The sequence below is a fragment of the Lycium barbarum genome, chromosome 1, assembly GCF_019175385.1.
Source record: "Lycium barbarum isolate Lr01 chromosome 1, ASM1917538v2, whole genome shotgun sequence".
Lineage (NCBI taxonomy): Eukaryota > Viridiplantae > Streptophyta > Magnoliopsida > Solanales > Solanaceae > Lycium > Lycium barbarum.
The window spans coordinates 167,928,686-167,948,344 of NC_083337.1; the positions used below are offsets into that span (position 1 = coordinate 167,928,686).

Genomic DNA, 19,659 nt, shown 5'->3' on the forward strand with positions numbered 1-19,659 from the left:
AATACTCTAAACAAACTTAATCCATTTCATTCCCAAGTCAAATATACCACACGGCCATATGCTATTTTTCTCCATTCAATCAAATTTATTCCACTTTCATTCTCAACATAAATTCCATCACATTCACAACTAGAATACAACATGAATTCTATACATTTTTGGCTATACAATATACAAATACACATGGCTACACATATATACCACACACCCACTTTGCAAACTTCCATTTCTCCATACAATCAACACATTTCTATATACTACAACCCAAACAAAACTCCATAACACAAGAATAAAGGATAAATTCTTACCTTTTCCTCTAGTCTTCTTTACTTGAATTTGTGATCACTTTGGTGAACCAAGGCCTCCTTTCTCCAAACCAACTACACCAAGTTGAAGAGGGGACTCAACTTAGTAAGGAAACCACAAAATACAAATTTTTAACACAAGATTTTTGGTGGTGAATTTTCCACACCAAACCCGAAATGCCTTCTTTTTTTTGCTCTTGTTTTGCTCTTCTTTCTCTTCTAAGTCTCTTGAACCTTCTAAGGGATAGTGATCCCTTTATAATTAATTAGCACATGGAAATATTCATTAAAGCCATGGGTTGGGCCTCACTTGGCCGGCCACCCCTTAAACATTGGGCCTAATTTTTTTTTTTTTTTGGGCCAACTCGGTTGGTCCCGAGTTGGGCCTAGCCCACTGACCTTTCGACCTTAAAACGTTCATAACTCCTTGTACCGAAGTCACCTGGGAACCCACGACCTATGGATTGAAAGCTAATTCAATTATCTACAACTTCTATTTAAAGGTATTTTCGAAATTCCAAACTTACAATACAATTTTTGCCCCCCAAAGTCAGGTCACCCGAAAACGTTTTCTTAAAAATATTCGTTTGGAGGGTTTCCACTTTGATTTGGTCCAAAGGTACTTCATGAGTTGTGTTTAACTTTACATATGTGATTCATATGACTTTTCAGATGTTCCAAAAAAAATCTCGATATGTGGGCCCCACCCCAGCAGATGCTCCGAGGTTCTAAAATACGGGATATAACATACCCTTTCAAAAGAAAGTCACCCAACCGTTGAAAATGTTTCTCAACCTTTGTCTTGTACTCTCAACTATTGACAAGCGATTCTCAACTCTTATGGTCTTTTATTCTTTTATATGAGCTAAAAACCAAATTAAGTAGAGTTATAAGTACAAGCTTTGACTAAAAAAGTGTCTCATATTTAGCATGTTTGGTCAAGTTTTTGTGAAGTTAAAAGTTTTTTTTTTTTTTTTTTAAAACGTATTTTTAAAGAATTGACATGTTTGATTAGATTTTTAAGAATAAAATAAAGATTTTTGAATAGTGACAAAAGATGTTTTTGAATGGTGATAAAAACTGCTTTTTCATAAGTCAAATATTTTTTTTTTCTCTGTAGAAACCCTTTAAAACCTTACCAAACATAAATTGTTCTTTTGATTTTGGGAAAATTATTATCATAAAAATGAATTACTCAAAAAATATTTTTGTGCACATTTTAGAAACTGGCCAAACAGCCATGCAGTATTTTTTTTCCTCACAACTTTAGTGTTTTTTTTCTTTTTCCTCCTTCCTTGCATCTTTTGCTTTTTTATTCTCAGATAGGAATATAGAGTGTTTCTTTCCGTCAGTCGCTTGCAAATAAGTGGATGTCGTTAAGTAGAACACTGACGCCGTTATAACCAAACCGTTATCATCTCCCTTTCTCCAAGTCTCTGCACATGTGCCCATCATCAATGCCCAAATACCTCACGAGTGGCTTCACAAATTATAGTGAGGATAAAAAATTAGTATAATTCGAGGTATTATCCTAATAAAGCGTCTATTAATTAACAATTACGAACTTTAAATTTGATTTCTGCGAAAATCAATGGCATCAACTAGCAAAATGCGAAGAAGCTCTGCTGAGGATGAGGATCTACAAGAGGAGGTACTTTTATACGTGTTCTTTTTCTTTTGATTTTTTTGATAAATTAAATGTAATTATTGTTACCACTTTTATATAGTAGTACGCATCAAACCTAAAATCCAATAAATTGTCCGTATAAATAGGGATTTCCTGTTTTCGTCTTGTCTGAAGGTTGTAAAAGAGTTTGATTTCTAACTTGAAACAGATTAAAGCAATATTCTGCAGTTTTTACTGTATTGTCATACATTCTAGAACATGTAAAATGCTCATTGCTTTATCAGTCAATGAGCAACATTTGAAAGAGTATGCCGTAAGGAAAGTAATACTCCCTCCGTTCCAATTTATGTGGCATCGTTTGACTTGAGACAAAGTTCAAGAAAAAAGGGAAGACTTGTGGTCTAAAACCGGGTAAAAGGGGAATTTTAAAAGTTAAGTTATTTCTAGTTATAGAAATGTGACATTCTTTTTGGGACAGACTAAAAAGGAAAAGGTGTCACATAAATTAGGATAGACGGAGTGGATAAATTGCAACTAAATGGAGGGAACTTGTAATCCTTAGCTGCAAAACCTCAGAAGATTGCTCATTTTTTAGACTTTGGGGCTTCAATGTTTGTGAAGGCATCAAGTTGTTCTAATTGTTTAATTGCAGATTGAACATTTTGATGATTTTACCCTGGCCTCTTCGTGGGAAAGGTATTTTGTTCAACCGTATCAATTTACTGCATTTACTTATTGTGTCCTCAAAGGTTAGATCATGATACATATAGGAGCATATAATCTGAAGGTACTTTTATTGTTGTAGGTTCATATCCGAGATAGAGGCAGTTTGCCGACAGTGGTTGGCTGATGGCACGAAGAATTTGTTAGTATGTTCTTTTTCAAATTCCTACTTCATCTTTTTTTTTTTTACATGCTTGATTCATAGTTCATCATTTTGACTTTGCATTTGAGTGATTATGAATTTCCACTTGATACGTATGACTGAAAGTAGAGCAGTTATACTATACGAAAAGTTCAAATTCTCCTTCTCAATCTCTTTCAGGAGAGCTGAACAATGGTAATGAATATAGTTGAGCATTGATGCCATTACCTTAGTTATCAGTCTGTTCCCCGTCCCTAACCAAATCTTGCAAGGGACTGAGCCTTTGAAGCTTGTGTTTCAATACTCCAGTTAATAGACTGAATATTAAGTCTATCTTATTTGTGTATTTTACATATTATCTAATGACAGAGAAAGGGTGCTATCAGTTTGAATATCTCTGAGGGCCTATATAAGGTCAAAACTGACCTGAAGTATGCGATGAAAAGCTATTGCATGGAGTATTATTTTGGAACTCGCAATGATGGTATGCACATAATTCTGCTGCAAAAATCCAGCTGTGTTTTCATTCTTGACTTATCTAACCAATCTTCTGAATTTAGTTGGCCGAGGAAAAGCAAATGACTGGAGTTGTGAAGTGCATAAACTGCAACTGTCTTTTGGGGTGAATGACTTCCTGGTATATCTGTCTCTCTCAACCTCACACATGTCCACACAGAAGGATGACCTGTTTCATGTGTACTTAGTAACTTCATCTAGTATATAATGTTTTACTTTCTCTCTGAATTCCTAATGCTCATCCCTAGGTGATTGCTCCTCAAAGTGCCAGTGGCGTGGTTCTTGATGGACCGGAGGCCAGCAAACTTCTAAGTGCAGTTGCTATTGCCTTGTCAAATTGTTCCTGGTATGTTGTCACATGATGATATCATTCTATTTACTTTGCCACTATGATATCATTCTATTTACTTTGTCACTTTCAAGTTATTAGCCTAGGTTTTATACCTGTTAGTAATTGAAGCACTCATCTTTCTTTTCCAAAATCACGTGCTAAATTGCTAAAATTAAAGCGAGAGATCTAATAAATTTTGATGGAGCGCTGTTGCTCTGTCAGTGAGAATTTTTATCATAATGAGGTGCACTATATTGGAAGGTCAATTTTTAAGCAAAATCCTTTGGAGATGAGGCTGAAAGCCTGAAACTAAGGAGGAATTGATAAACGGGAACAGGATATTTTTCTGCTTCTAGTATACAGATTTGAATAGAATGTATGAACAAGTGGAACATCCCATCAATAAGAAAAGCCATTATGCCAGTTCACCTATTAAGAAGTGCAGAATTTTTAATGCTCCTTTCATTTCTTTCTCTTAAAAAGGGGCTCTGGGAAAACCTGCTTTAATATTAAGATGGGGGATGGAAAAAAAGAATAAGTTGAAATCATCTGTACTTAGGTTTTCTTCAAGGAGCACTCAACTCTTGGCTCTATGTTTGTATACTTCTTCCTTTCTGTAACGAACAGTGTAGGAAAATGTTGATATGCTCACACCATGCAGTTTGTGGCCGGCATTTGTTCCAGTGCACGCTCCTTCTCGTGAAGCATACATTGGCATCCAGAGCACGGGAACCCTTTTCACTAGACGATTTGAAGCTGACCGTATAGGTAGCCAGGTGCCAGTGAAGCTTATGCATTTGGAGGGATTGTATGAGCTATTTGTTTCTAAATTTGTAAGTTCTTCTTGTGTTGTCTTTTTGATATTCCAAGTGATTTGTAGGTTCTGATGGTTTGTTGATCTTACAATTCTTGATGACTTGCTGCATTTCCTAAGCTGTACATAGAATTTCATGCTTCATGTTTCATGAGCTACTTTTGCACAGTTTGCAATTGGTTGATCTAGCTTTTTGTGCTTTATTCTTCTTATCAGATGATATTTACATTTTGGATTCTGAAAGAGCAGCATATTGAAATCATGTCCAGATTGATTCGTTATTGTTCCCCATTTAAAATCATATCACCATATCCGTCTTTATACATTGTTTAGTCGGCCTTTTTATGACATGACAAGGGAGGGACAGCTTGGTGTAAGGGCCCTCCTCCTTCAACTATAAGGTTGGGGTTTTGAGTTGCCAAAGGAGCAAAGCAGGGAAGGGTCACTATTGGGCTCCTGCACAGCGAAGTCTGGGGTGGGTTTTACCAATATCAATAAAATAAAAAAATAAAATTGGCTTTTTATATCATACTCATATCTCGACAATTGCATCTTTTCTTGCTCTCAAGGAATTAGATTACTTGTTCTATGAGCTTTTCATTATCTTCAGCTAATGTCCTTCCAATATACCTATTTGGAATTCCTTGCTCAAGGCCTTCTCCAGTATGGACCTATCCATGCATCTTTTCCAAGTCAATCTCAAGATGAAGCTGACCTATTGTACACTTCCCTATGGCGAGGATGATGATGTACAAGAACCTGAGGGAGGCTTTACAGAATCCGGGGAGAGTTCCAAAACCAACCATCAGATTAGAAAACAGTGGGATGATAATTGTCCTTGGAGTGAGTGGTACTCTGCTGAGGACCCATTAAGAGGTAATTGTCTTGCTGAAGAGATTAATAACTGTATCAACTATATTTCACACTATCAGATCTGGTCAGAGCTCATCAGGGGGAGATACATAAGACCATCTTAACCTGAGTTTGCAGAGTTGTTGCTTTAAGGTCTCGTAATTGACTGTTGGGATCTTTGCTCATAACTGGGCTCTTCTTAGAACAATATTTATGAATAAATCAGCCATTTCTTTTTCTTTTTCATCACTGTACATGCTTTTTGGGCCTTTCTATTAATCGGGAGTGCCTCGAGGAAAATTATCATTCTATCACCTATTGGGAGCATTGAAGGATTTCTAAGAGGCTTTAATTGGAGAGAATGACTTTCTTCAGGGGGGCTGTAACTCTCTATTTCAATCTTTTTCTATCCAACTATTACTTTTTGCTACAAGAGATTGAACTTAGTTCAATTCATAGTTCTTTGTTCAACAACAACAACAATATACCCAGTGTAATCCCACAAGTGGGGTCTGGGGAGGGTAGAGTGTACGCAGACCTTACCTTTACCTTGGTAGGTAGAGAGGCTGTCCGACATAATTCTCTGTTCATTAGGTGTTATTGATTTACTAGATGTATTTGTTAATGATGCAGGCTTTGAGCTGCTTACAGTATGGTCAGAGAAAGCAATTGAGAGTTCACTGGAAATGGCTGAGCTGGAAAATGTGTCACCTCTTGAGGCTGAGAAGTGGTTAATATCTCCATGTTTATCTGATATTCTGTAAGAGACACTTTGAATACTTGCTTTTTTCCGCTCTTGCTTGCTCATGAAAATTTGAAAGACTTGGGCCTTCTCCACTACTTTCTTAACAAATTATGTTGGTAAATTTTGTGACTTAAAAGTGTTCATTTGCCCTCTGGATGGGTTTCCTTGAGATTCTTGTTTGCTATGTGCACGTAATGCTAGCTCTACGGATTGATTGACTTCTAGATACTTCAAAAAAAGACCTGCACATACTTTCCAGGGAAATGTGTTCCTATCGAAGTCTCTGCAGCCAATCACATCACACAAGTAAATATACAACAACAACATACCCAGTGTAACCCCACAAGTGGGGTGTGGGTAGGGTAGTGTGTACGCAGACCTTACCTGTCTACCTTGGGAAGGTAGAGAGGCTGTTTCCGGGAGACCCTTGGCTCATAGAAAGACGAAAAATAGGCAGTAGAACAAGCAAAACAATAGCAAGATAATAAGATAACCAATGCTAAAGAAACAACAGATAATAATAAAAATCAAAAAATAAGAAAATACAAGCAAAATGGTAAAACTCTGAGAAAGGAAAAGAAATGCGCCCGATTGTCCACTACCCTTCTACCCTAATTCTCGACCTCCACACCCTCCTATCAAGGGTCATGTCCTCAATGAGCTAAAGTTGTGCCATGTCCTGCCTAATCACACAAATAAACATAATCACCAAATATCCAGATAAAAGTTTTAATTCCTTTAGTAGTCAATGATTCAATATAGTGAAAGATAGGTGAGTAGTTTTGAAGAATTTGCTCTACGCTATAGTTGCTAGCCACTTTGCTGTGTCAAAAAAGCATTAATTATCATTGAAGTATATAACATTGGCAAGATCGTTATTTAATCCTCCATTTAAAAAAAAAAGTATATAAATTCGGCAACAAGAAATTTATATAGTCTAACATGATATCCCCGCTGAACTTAAATTTTGACTGCTGCCCTAATGACTTGTTGAACGGGATGCTAACAACTCACAATTGCAAGTTTGTTGTTCCTGTGGGTCGCTGTGGCTAATGCTTGTCCAGAAGCCTTACTTTTGTGAAGGATAAAGGATAATGCATCTTGTGATTCATGTCTTGCTAATTCAGTTTATCTATGCTGTAGTTTAAGAGATCTTGAATTGTGTATTTTACCAAATCATGCAGCTTTTCATCAGTTAGGTAGATGAACTTTCTCAACTAAATTATGAACTAGGGTACTGAAATGGAACGTCGTCTTCTTGTTGGCTACAGCAATATGTGATTTTCTAATTCTACATTAAGAGGATGGAGTTAACACTGCAATGCTTTTAGCATTGTGCCAAATATAATTTGGAAATGGTGAAGCTTAACTTCTTCATTTTATACTTGCCTCATTTATTTCTTTTGCTTTTGAGGTGTTAGTGAGTGAAGAGGGCATTAAAGTTGAAATTGAGTTCTACAAAATTGGCTGACTAAAACTTGCGTCGAAAACACTGAAATATGCGTTTATGCAAAATTAAGCTTCTCCAGAAGGTCCTAGTTATCGCTGCTTATAAAAGAGAATACTTACCACAGTAGAGTTTGGGTTGGGGAGGGGGGAGGGGGGTTGTGTGTGTTCTTTACATTATCTAATGTTGTCCTTTGATTCAATCTTGATTGGTTTGGACTGAACCTCGTGCACCAATTTAGAGTCTCACTTCATAAACATATTTGGTGAATTCAGAAGCGATGGTTCTGGCGGAAAGAGAATTGGATTTGCATCACAGTTGGAGCTCTTAATTGACGCTTTGCATACGTCACTGGAGGCTAAATTTGTGGAAGATTTTATTTCAGGTTCTACAAATGTGCACAAACTATCTGCAATTTTCTGACCAAGTAGGCTGCAGTATCAGATTTAGGTACATGTGGAGTTTTTAGATTTTGATGCATTTGTCTCTAATCTACTCCTTTGTTTGTGCAGTAGAGCACTCAGGACCTGAGAATTTGAAGTCTACTGCAGTCATGCCTCCCCCAACTGTCCTTGATCGAGTTCTTAAAGACCTCTTTCATGAAGGTATAGCACGAGTTCTTTTTTTCCCTCTAGTTGTCGTCTTTTCTCTGTCTCCCACATGGAGTTGCATAAATGCACATGCAATTCCGAACCGCTAACTGCGGCTTCCTGAGGTTTCAATTTTGATGGACAATATCTCTCTCAGGTTCTATATTTATTTTAGGTACTCTAGGTTAGACATATGATTAATGCCTTTTATACATTTAAGTCTGCAAGATGTAAATGTTTGAGGGAGAATGGAGGGAGGGGAGTAATAATGGCTTAGTGCTATTTCATTTTAACTTAATTTTTATTGCTGTACATGCTCTGATTCTTTAAAAGCGCACTCAACGACCAAAATATCAATTGTTGCTTGTTTAACTTGAAACCATGAAGTTCAACAGATAGATTGAGTAATTTAATTCCTCTTATTGTTCACTAGTTAGATGCATCTTTCATTTATCGTAGAGAAATGGTGTGGAGGGATGTTAATCCAGCTGGCTTCTTGGCCTACCTAGCCATATTGAGGTAGAGTACTATGATCTGATTTACCCACTAATGATAGATCTCTTAACAAGAAGAGAATTTAGAAACCAGACGTAATGAAAAGTGTATTCTGCAGAATATAATTGGTCACTATTGGTCTTGGAGTTCTGAATTTAGGGTCTAAATGGAGGGAGAGACATTCAGTTGACTTTTCTTGACTTCATTTAATTTGTTAATACAGTTGGAGCCCTGCAATTTGATTTTGCTGAAGGAGATCATGAAAATTCTCGTACCATTAAAGGCGCTCCTCTTGAATCACTTTTTGGGCAGTTCTGTCTGCATGCTCTCTGGTTTGGTGATTGCAATATAAGGGGTATCTTCTGATCTCAATGTTCTGAACAAGTTCAAGAACTCACTTCCTTAGTATATTCCTTCTATTTAAGTTACTTCAAAATTCTTCCCCCCCCCTGAGGCATATTTTTTCTGTGATGTCTATTTAGCTATTTCGGCATTCTGGATAGAGTTTGTACGAGAAGTTCGCTGGTGTTGGGAAGAGTCACAGCCGTTACCTAGAATGCCAGCCAATGGTGTAATCGACCTAACTACCTGTTTAATTAACCAGAAATTACACATGGTAAGTCACATGCAGTAATGCCTGACAGTGAGATAGAAAATAATGAGTATGACTTTCATACCTGTCTACGGCTTTGGATAAGTGTATCTCCAAATGCCACAACGACTAGTTTTATCTTATAACGTGTAAACTGTGTCTGAATATTCTGTCAGTTCCCCTATTTTCCTTCTTTCACTGTCTTCCTTGATTTTCATTGTACGATTTAGTTGAAACCCAGCATACCTCATTCTTTTGACATAGATTTAGTCCAATCTGACATGTAATCCCAAGCTTTCTGTTTTTATATCTTGCAAAAACATGAATCAGAGTCTCAAGTTTTCTTAAAGTTGTTAGTTTGTTGTTATCCTGGATGTCATGAGCTTTCGAATGAATCTGTTTCCAAGTTCAGTCTTAAATAGAAACATCTTTAAGAAAAAAGTGAGATAAAATGGTATCTTCTAAATTGATAAATGTGGAGGTTTCATGAGTACTAGTGAATGACATGTTTCTTTAGCTTTTGTCTTTGATACTCTGTTTTAAAGATATGGCAACGATAAGTAATCTATCTGGTCTAATTTTGGTTTATCTCCCAAATATGTAGCTTTCAATTTGCATTGCTAAACAGCAGCAGTTGAATCAAGAGGGTCCAAAGGCAGGTGAAAACAATTTTTTCCTTTCCGCTCATGTTAAGGTACTTTTATGACAATTGCTTACATTGTTGTTTGTATCTTAATGTCTTAAGGGTTCGTTTGGTTAGAAAACAAGTTATCCCGGGATAACTAATCCCGGGATTAGTTATCCCGGGATTGTTATTCCACCCTCAATGTGGGATTAAAAAACACTATAATCCCGGGATAACTAATCCCGGGATTAGTTATCCTGAGTTTTTATTCCAACCAAACGTGGGATAAGGCGGCACTAAATTTTTATCCCAGGACTATTTTTGCTTATCCATCATACCAAACGAGCCCTAAGTGTTTAAGAACATCATAACTTAATTTCCTGTCAGGATATTAATTAACCTATATGATATAGGCAGACACTAAGATCCAGACTGATATGCCTTCTCAAGATGGAGATACTCAGGCTTCTGGCGGGGAACGTGACAGGTGAAAACAATTTCACGTCTGTATTAATTGTTGAATGCTCCCTAATTTTCAGCGAATCTTATCTTTCTAAACTATGCCATTCCAGTTTCTGCTTTTTAAGCACAGTTTTTTCTTGTCTATTTTACAATGATAAGCTTCGTGGAGGTCAAGTGTTGTGATTTCGTCATGATGGAGGAATTGAAACTCTTATGATTCTAAAACCTGGTGATTTATTCCGCGGCAGTCTACATTCCCTAAGCTGTATCTTGGGGTGTTTATCTGAATTGCTTCATTAATTCATTTATTCTTGCTAATTTTTTTAGCACTTTAAAAAGTTATAATGTTTGACATGGTTTGTTTTGACTCTAAATGGGAATATTCCCACTCTTTCCACTCGAGGGGAATTTAAATTTTTGGGGTATTGATGGAAGACCAGATACTTGAGACTTGTTCGAGGCAATATTTTATCTAAATAGTTAAACATGATGTTGGGTCAGGATGGGTGATGACCTTCTCTTTATACTTTTCCGGCTACTTAAAGGATGACAGGCTAATCCACAAAATGATCTGACCATTTCTCTTTTTATCCATCTTTTATTTTGGGCTTTGCTTAATTATTTGGAGCTGAGGCAAGCTTACCTATTCTAGGGTTTATAGCTGGTCGGAGATTCATAAGTCTTAAAGTTGCAGCATTGGACTAAATTTAGTCAGGGAGAAATACATGCTTTTATCGTGCAAGATGTGGATATATTATATTTCGAAAACTTACTAACCCGTATTAGTTTTCTTCCCTTTGAACTGAACTGCGTTGTTTTCCTGTTCTCTCTGCAGTCTGTCAACACCAAATCGTCTAAAAGATCCTGCAAGTCATATTTCTAGTTTTAGACATTCTGATGCTGTGAAAGTAGGTGATCCAAAGCATTCGGCATGTATTAGGAGGGGATCCGCTGGTATTGTGGGGTCTACGGTGCTTCTGAAATCTAACCAGAACATGCATGCTCCATTTACACAGGTTGATTTGTTTGCATTGCTAACTGAGTATTTGCTGTTTCCATCAGTCTTCTGTTTCCTTCCCACATTTGTTTCTTGTATAATGACAACCTTTTGACGTGGAAATTTTGTTATAGGATCCACCTCTTATGACTGAAGACATGCATGAAGAACGTCTACAAGCCGTGGAGGCCCTTGGTGAATCTTTTGTGAGCTCAAAGCTCTATTACAGATAATTCATTTTTTTGATCGATAATCATGAAATTTTCTGCTGGCACTATTCTTGCAGAGATTCACAGCATATTGTAAATTGAATGAAAGATGATTTCTAATATAGGAAGTCTAAAGCCTTTCTCCAAAAATAAAAAATAAAAAAAAATATATATATATATAAGAAGTCTAAAGTCTGCATATGAGACTGATAATTTAATGGTTTACTGAATCATCTACATCTATCCTGGTTTTCAGGCTATATAGCACATGACACTGTTTCCTTTGACTTTTCCATTTGTTTAGTACTAAACATGTTCAATAAGAGAAATGGTATCGTAATTCCCACCAGTTCTTACATCTTCTTCTGCTTAAGAAATTGTGAACAAGCACTGCACTTCATTGCAAGTAGATCTCCTTAGATGATTGGTTGTGTGATGGCATTTGGAAAAGAAGCTACAAGGGGTCTCTAGGTACTTAATCCATATACACGTCTCAGATAGGGAAGTATATTGATGGTCCTGAATATGTAGATTAAGATTTACCATTTAAAAAAAATGTAGATTAAGATATATTCATTGCATTCCATTAATTATATGGCGTAAACAGTATGATCACGGTAAAGTAGTCTCCTTTTGCCTAATATATAATAGAAAATCTGTGATTCATCTATATACGACGTAATAAACTGCATATAAACTGAAAAATCTAGAATAACTACCTGGTCTCTCCTAAATTCCTAATACTGATTTGCCTCATGTTCCCACTACTGAATTCAGTGATTATAGGTTTTGGTCTCTTCACTAAACTCTACTCTCTCACTTTTGAGCCCAACATAAGATTTTCTCGTTATTATTATTGTTTTTGAGAAAAAATTTAAAACATGGTACTACTTTGTATTCATTTGCTACTTATGTCTAGAATTACTATTAAACATTATTTAAAATATTTGCACACAAGGTGGCAAATTTTCTAGTATTTGGATTGTTTGGTATTGGTTTGTGTTTTTGACTATCCTAGTCTTGTTTGAAGGACATATGACAGTTGTTTTTTGTTGAGCTATCCTTCAGTTGCTTCATAAAGACTTATCATTTCCACTATTACTATTATTTTCATCTGACAATGGAATGTCTAATGCTCATTTGCAGAGCTTTTCCGCCCAACTAGAGAAAGACATTTTGTCATCAGGTAGGAACTTCTGTACCTTTTATTTTCTTAAAGGTCTTCCTTCTTGCTGTCTTCGGCAAGTCTGCATGTGTTAATACACTCTGTTGCTCGGATCCTCAAAAAATATAATGTCGCCCCGGCGGTGTTAGATCCTCCAAAAATGAATAACTTTTGGAGGATCCAACATACCCGACAACATTTTTGAAGGATCAGAGCAACATAGGTTATGGGATTCTTATCAGTCATTGCAAGTTATAGGTTTCTTCTCACTTGGCTAAAGTATCAAGTGAGCATCATGAGGATCTCTGTTTTTTGGCTGTTGTGTGCTGAGATTATGAGATACTTCAAGAGTTTGAAAATGTAAAAATAGATGGATGTGCATCTTGTGGCGCCTGGTGCAAAACTGCGAATAATTAACACATTCTTCTGCTTTACTTCAAGAGTTATTGGAACAAGACACTGTTGCTCGAGTTGAAATACCACTTATTAGTTTTTACTGCCACAGAATAATTTTTTAGTCATTAATTTAAGAACTGAGAGCAGGTCCATTATTGCTCAGGTTTTCTTGAACAGAAAATTTGCTTCTCATTGAGAGTTCTGCAAATTTGTTCTAGTTATGACATCATAGATCCTAATCATAAGAAATATTCCTTGTTTGGATCTGTCTCTTTTAATAGCCAGCCTAAAATCCTTTCATGTAATTAATTAAATGTAATGCAGCTACCATCACTTTTTTTTTTAAGAATGAAAAAGTGATGGCCATCATATTGTTACATGTATTCCTCGTCAGCTATGTTTCTTTTTGTTTTATCCTATGGGCTAGAATTTAAGTTTTATTTCTCTTGGATAAATCATTATATGGAATTGTATCGGATATAATATACTTATGTTTGTATATGAAATGGACTCTGTATGATGTTACCAGATATTTACAGGTAGTTATTGAAGCAAAGAAAATCATCCAGTTGCAATGAAGCACAACATTGAATTGTATGTGGTGCATCTAGTCTCTAAGACGACGAACCAAACAAACAGTTGTACGACATACTCCTAGGGTCGTAATACACCTTTATTAACAATATCTCCTAATTGGAATCACAGATTATCACATCACTGGACGAAATGGCACCTTAATAATTGTCAAAAGGGGTTAAAATCCTTACAGGCGTAGAAGGGCTAGACTTTTGCTAAGTTACTTTTTTGCTGCACATGTACAGATTTGGACAGCACTTTAGTGCTGATCATTTATTAAATACCTTACCTCCTTAAAAAAAAATGTGTAAAAGGTTCGAGGAAGCAAATGTTCTAATTATCAGTTTATTAGCATTTTAAAATGGATTAAGTATCTCAGGCCAATATGTTATAGATGAGAATCTCTGCATCAGATATAGTTAAGCTTCTCAAGGTTCTGAAAAGTGTACATAAAAAACTTCTTCCTAATTGTCTAAGTGAATCAAATCCTTGATTTATTTTCCATGTAGTTATTTGTTCTCTGCAGTTGCAGATTAATGGATCACACTAGACTTACTTTTTTCCAATTATTATTTGCTTGCTGATATTTGAAGAATTGATCTTTTTTACTTGTTCACTCTTTTTACCCTTGCATTGTGCAATAGATATGTCTGCTTTTAAAGCAGCAAATCCAGGTGCTGTGTTTGAAGATTTCATCCGGTGGCATTCACCCAGAGACTGGGAGAATGATAACATTATGGGGAAGGCAGAGTCAAGAAATGATTGGCCACCTCGTGGAAAACTTTCAGAAAGAATGTCTGAACGTGGGAATTCATGGAGAAAAATCTGGAATGAGGCACCTCCCTTGCCAGCTTCTGAGCAGAAGCCCCTTCTGGATCCAAATCAAGAAGGAGAAAAGGTATACTGGGATTGCGTACTGCATAGATTCTGGTATAAGTGATCCATCATGAATCTTCAACAGAATTTCGATTAATTTATTAGACAAATTTCAGGTTTTGATCCTTGAATTAGAACTTGGGGGTTGATTTCCCTCAGACTAGTTGAAGGGAGAATATTTGGTTCTCCAGAGTCTAAAATTTGGAGACTCCAGAGCTTTCCTCCCTATTAAATAACCGCACTGGCTTCTGCCATCCGTTTTCCCTATTCATCTATTGCCCCTTTTTAATCCAGACAGATGATTCCTTACATCTTGTAATCTTACTCCAAATCAGCATTGTCTTTGACTTCCTTTAACACTTGCAGTGTTAATGACCTGAGCGTTCGGGTCAGTACGCTGAGTGAGGAGGGTTTTAGGACATAGAGGAGGACCAATAAAGAAAGGGCGCGAGGGCAGTTGAATTACAAAATGTTAATGTAGTTTGGTCAATCCATTGAAAAGCTTGTTTTTTTTTAGTAGCTTCTTGATTTCATTGGAAGTAATTTGTATCGTTCAACTCGTGTAGGTTCTTCATTATTTGGAAACACTGCGTCCATATGAATTGTTGGCACAAATGGTTTCTACTGCTTTTAAAGCAGCAGCTGACACACTAAACAGAACATCATTTGGAGGTCTAAAGCATCTGACCACCAGAATTGGACAACTTTACCTCACTATGGCAGCTACTCTCAGATGCTTGCAAAGTACATTGTTTGTTCTAGTATGTTATTGAGTTGCAGTAAGTTTTAGGAGCTCGTAAATTTACAGGTTGACCTTTTTTCGTTGCAGAAAATAGCCTTTCTGTTGGCACTGAAGATATTGAAGACCTGAAACGGCTCTGTGCTATTTTTGCACATGTTGAGAATTTGATAACACTAGCTGCATCTCTTCATCATAAGTTCTTGCAAGCACCACGTCTATCAGAATCAATTTTCAGTGACTACTACAACTTCTGTCTACCAAAAATGGGAACAGTATCAATTGGTGGTGATGAGAAAAAGGTATGGTATATCTCTTGTTCTCTCTTTTGCTGTCTCTAGAATGAGAGATTGATATCTTGGTCAATAATTATTAGCACGTCTCCCTAACTTACTTAACAGTATATACCTTTTGCCCCCTCACCTTAGCCTTTGTGGGTGAAGATGTCGTTTTTTAATGAATTATTTCCATAAACCAGTCTAAATTACCTGTGCCTCTATCTCTTGCTTTCTCATTTTGTATGGTGTCTTTGTTATGTTAGGAGTTTAATAAGAAACAAGAAGTTAGGCGACAAGAGAGAGAGGTAGTTGCAAGCATGTTCACTCCACCTACTGCTAATCAATCATGGAGGAAAGTCTTAAGCATGGGAAATCTTCTCAATGGCCATGAACCAACTTTGAGAGAGATCATATTTTCCAAACGTGATCACCTTAGAGAAAATTACTATGCTAGTCATGCTCCGAGGGGTTACCAACAAGAACTAGAAACATACAGAATGTACATACGCGGAACCTCAAATGATCTTAGTGTTGCACTAGCAGTTGCCTCTTGTGACTAGTTTCGTCACTAAAGGAACCAGGTAAATTATTATCATTTCTCTTATTAGTTATTAGTATACAACCAGCCATTCTTTCATTCGCGTTCCATTGATATGCCATGCTATTGAATTTTCTAATTTGCTTGAAAGAGGCTCTTGATTGTCACGTCTTTTCACCCTTTCCTTGATATTCAGTTTTTTTTTTTTTCCGGCTGAGTCCAATTTTGCTTTAGAGAATTTACTGGGTACAATTTGACGTTTTCCATGGGGTCATAAAAAAAATATGTACTCGATGGTGTGGTCTAGTGGTCAATGAAGTGGGTTCAGAACTATGAGGTCTCAACTCTAAAGTTCAAATGTAAGTAAATAACACTAAGAGATTTCTTTTCATTTGTTCAAGTCTTAGTATATAGGTAGGTACCCCCTGAAATTAGTTGAGAGGTGCATGCAAATTGGTCCTGACATCACAAATAAAAAAAAAGAGTTTAAAGTTTTCCATGGTTCATATGGTAGTTTTGTCCTTAATTACTGCGGCCACACCTCTGTCGTCTTTCTTTAGGTTTCTTGCATATGGCACGTCTCATATTTTGTTACGGCTACTTTGCAATATTTTTTGGTCCAGAGGGTCATTATCCATCATTAATTATTCAGTTCTGTCTAACCAACCGCCCTCCAACGAAGGCGTCATTTATAATAAAGTTCCCTTACGTTTTTTCAACTTTCAACCAATCAGACGGTTTCCATGATTGGCAGACAGGACTCAGGCAATATGAAGCTTATTGTCCTTTCACCGATTCCGAACTATTTTTTTGGGCGGTGTTTCACCCAGTGTTTGTTACCTGTAATGGGACTTCGACTAATCTGAATTCGTGTTGCGTAAGACACATATAAGGGGGAGACGTTTCCTATCAAGTACGAAATTAACTTGAAAGGAAAACCGTAGGATTACAAGAAAGATACGGAGTTAAGCACCCAAGGGTGCTTCATATATAGTTCTCTCTCTCCCTCTTGCCAAAAAGAAAACAAAAGGAGAGTAAAAAGAAAAACAGCAGCTGCTACGTTTGATGAGCAGGCTAATAACTACTCTATATAAATGGAGTATAGTATTAAGAGGAAACAAAGAGGGATCCCAAACAAAAAAGCAAAATAAAGGATAATCTCCACAAACTTCTAGCTATTATAAATAAAATGTGCTTATCAAAAGAAAAAGCTAAAAGAACTGGTGGGAGGACCCTACTCGAAAAACATCTGGCTTTCAGTGGCTAAATGCAATTGCTTTGAAGAAAATGGGAGGTAAAAGTAATGAGGATATCATATTATGGGCCCTCTTCTAAAAGAATCCAAATCTCTTGAAGGGTCATTTAGTAAAGGGAATATAATCTTCATATGCTTCTTTCTATTCCTACATGCTTCTCCGTGAAATCGTCTTTTTCCATTTTTAATTCATCAATCATAGTAGAAAGATGAAGTGTTTTAAAGGGGAAACATATTTTTTTCCGTTCTTTTCCCCCTTAAGAAAATTGAAAATTGTGCAATAACTGTTATAGGCGTTTTAGAAATTCTTCTCAAAGTATTTGATTGATTACTGGACGATTTGAACGTTTAGATTCCACTACCTACATTTTCTGTCGACCTTAAAAGTTTTTGGTGTCTTCAAATACCAATAATTTGAAGAAATCTAATACTGGTGTAGGTTGTATTTTGAGATTTAATGCAATTATCAAATCTAAACGCCAGCGGTCCAAAAGAATGATATTCTAATCAAGGCCCCAGGCATACGAGGCTACCGACTATTGCAAGGTGATAAGTACAACCATTACACTTGCTTCTTTAGATGGTTATAATTACACATGTTGAGTTTTTTCTTTCGGAGGCGCTATTTTGTAGCAGAGTATAAACACACTACATCTTACGTTTCAATATTATTTTATTTTTATAATCGTGGTGTGTAAGTCAGTTTACGTGCATCTCGAATAATTTCATGGGGGTATCTTCTACCTACTACTAGTATAGGTATGTGTAATTTTATCCACTAAGACTTGGACAGATGAGAAGAAAATCACTTAGTGATTTTGCCTCTATTGAAATTTGAACTTGAAACTTCCTGATTCTTAACTCAAATTACGCCATAACCCTTGGTTGCTAATGCTATACTGTATTTGATACTTTATCTTTTAGAGTATGAAATCAAACGCCCACGACAGGTACTATTCATGATGGTATTCGTTGCTTTCTATCAATCATTTTATAGTCACTTGATTACAAAAAAATATATATTATATTGTACTAAATTTGCAAATGATTGTCTAATAGCACTCATCTTACTATCTTAAAATTCTATAGATTCACATTAAATCAACTGAAAATGAAGCCTATCCCAACTATCAAAGATTATATTCTACCGACGTGAATCAGAAATTGAAACACTCAGTGGTCCTTTTTCTTGTGAAGGAAATAAAAGTACCAATTAAAGCATGAATTGTCGCATTGTAGAAGACACATAAGTTTTATGTATTACGGTGCAAAACGAAAGTATTACACTATCAAATAACTTATAAGATTCTATCATAAATTTTGGTCGATAAATTGATAAAAATAGTACTCCCTCCGGATAAAAAAAAGTGTACACTTAGTCATTTGCACACCCCTTAAGAAAATACTAACTCGTAGACAAAAATAAGTAATTTGACTAAATTATTTCTAATTAAATAGGCATTGAGATTTGATCATATAACACTTAATAGGGGCAAATCTAAAAAAATAATACTCCGTATTAATTATTTTTTAATTTGATAAGTGGACACTCTTTTTGACCCAAGAAAAAAAGGTTAAGTGGATATTTTTTTTTTAATATGGAGGGAGTAACTTATTAGCTATTCTATAGTATTAAATTACTCAATAGTATTAAAAAAGGTTTTAGGTATATATAACTTAAATACATTGCTATCTTTCACGAGGTTTGGGTCACTATCAGTTGGAAATAGACCCAACATCTAAGTGGGAACACAGACATGAATGGTTGCTGGGGAGTAATAAATAGACCAATTACATACGTTTACTCTTCTTCTTCTCTTTGTCGTACTCATATCCTCTTATCAATATTTTTTATTATTCAAGTAGAGAACAGTAATTCAAGTTCAAATTCTGGAGTGGAATTCCTGTGGGATAATTCAGTAGTTAAAAGTTTTTAATTCAGGCATTAATATCACCAGTTTCACCTAATATATTTTACCTTCTGCCTAAAGCCTATTGAAAATTCTCTTAAATTAACATTATTTACATTGTTTTGGATGCTAATGCTCTTAAATATAATATTTAAAGCAATAAATTTCAGAAATCATTACTTTGAACCCGCTACTAAGTACTAACAATCTTAATGAAAAGCAATAGATTTTAATATCATCAACAGTAGGCCCCTCTTCGTGATGTAATATATGGAAATTAATATATTTTTTTATCACTAGCGTATTGTTTATTCGAAGAAATCGCACGATGTAATATTCAATTATTATGATCATTATCAATTAATCATCATCAACATCAATTTGCGTTAATGTCATTCCTGAAATTATTATTTCTTTTCCTTGAAGATAGCACCTATTTTTTAATTTTATTTTA

At 35.8% G+C, this 19,659-nt stretch overlaps 1 protein-coding gene across 5 annotated transcripts; it reads left to right on the forward strand.

Moving 5' to 3' along the window:
- The first annotated feature begins 1,576 nt into the window (after nucleotides 1–1,576).
- Nucleotides 1,577–18,143, forward strand: LOC132606394 (uncharacterized). Of its 5 annotated transcripts, XM_060319860.1 has the most exons (23): nucleotides 1,577–1,956; nucleotides 2,585–2,628; nucleotides 2,738–2,801; nucleotides 3,167–3,281; nucleotides 3,358–3,434; nucleotides 3,562–3,659; nucleotides 4,306–4,477; nucleotides 5,112–5,334; nucleotides 5,944–6,070; nucleotides 7,778–7,887; nucleotides 8,015–8,107; nucleotides 8,811–8,942; nucleotides 9,070–9,203; nucleotides 9,784–9,873; nucleotides 10,218–10,291; nucleotides 11,102–11,282; nucleotides 11,398–11,469; nucleotides 12,619–12,658; nucleotides 14,254–14,507; nucleotides 15,052–15,229; nucleotides 15,315–15,526; nucleotides 15,766–16,083; nucleotides 17,735–18,143. In XM_060319860.1, exons 1-22 carry the CDS (start codon nucleotides 1,897–1,899, stop codon nucleotides 16,060–16,062), a joined length of 2,847 nt encoding a protein of 948 aa, XP_060175843.1. In that variant the 5' UTR covers nucleotides 1,577–1,896; the 3' UTR covers nucleotides 16,063–16,083; nucleotides 17,735–18,143. The 5 variants fall into 5 exon arrangements, with proteins under 5 accessions (XP_060175843.1, XP_060175858.1, XP_060175850.1 ...); XM_060319875.1 differs by lacking the exon at nucleotides 17,735–18,143 and having other exon boundaries at nucleotides 9,784–9,838; nucleotides 10,222–10,291; nucleotides 15,766–16,217; XM_060319867.1 differs by lacking the exon at nucleotides 17,735–18,143 and having other exon boundaries at nucleotides 8,018–8,107; nucleotides 15,766–16,217.
- The last annotated feature ends 1,516 nt before the right edge of the window (nucleotides 18,144–19,659 follow it).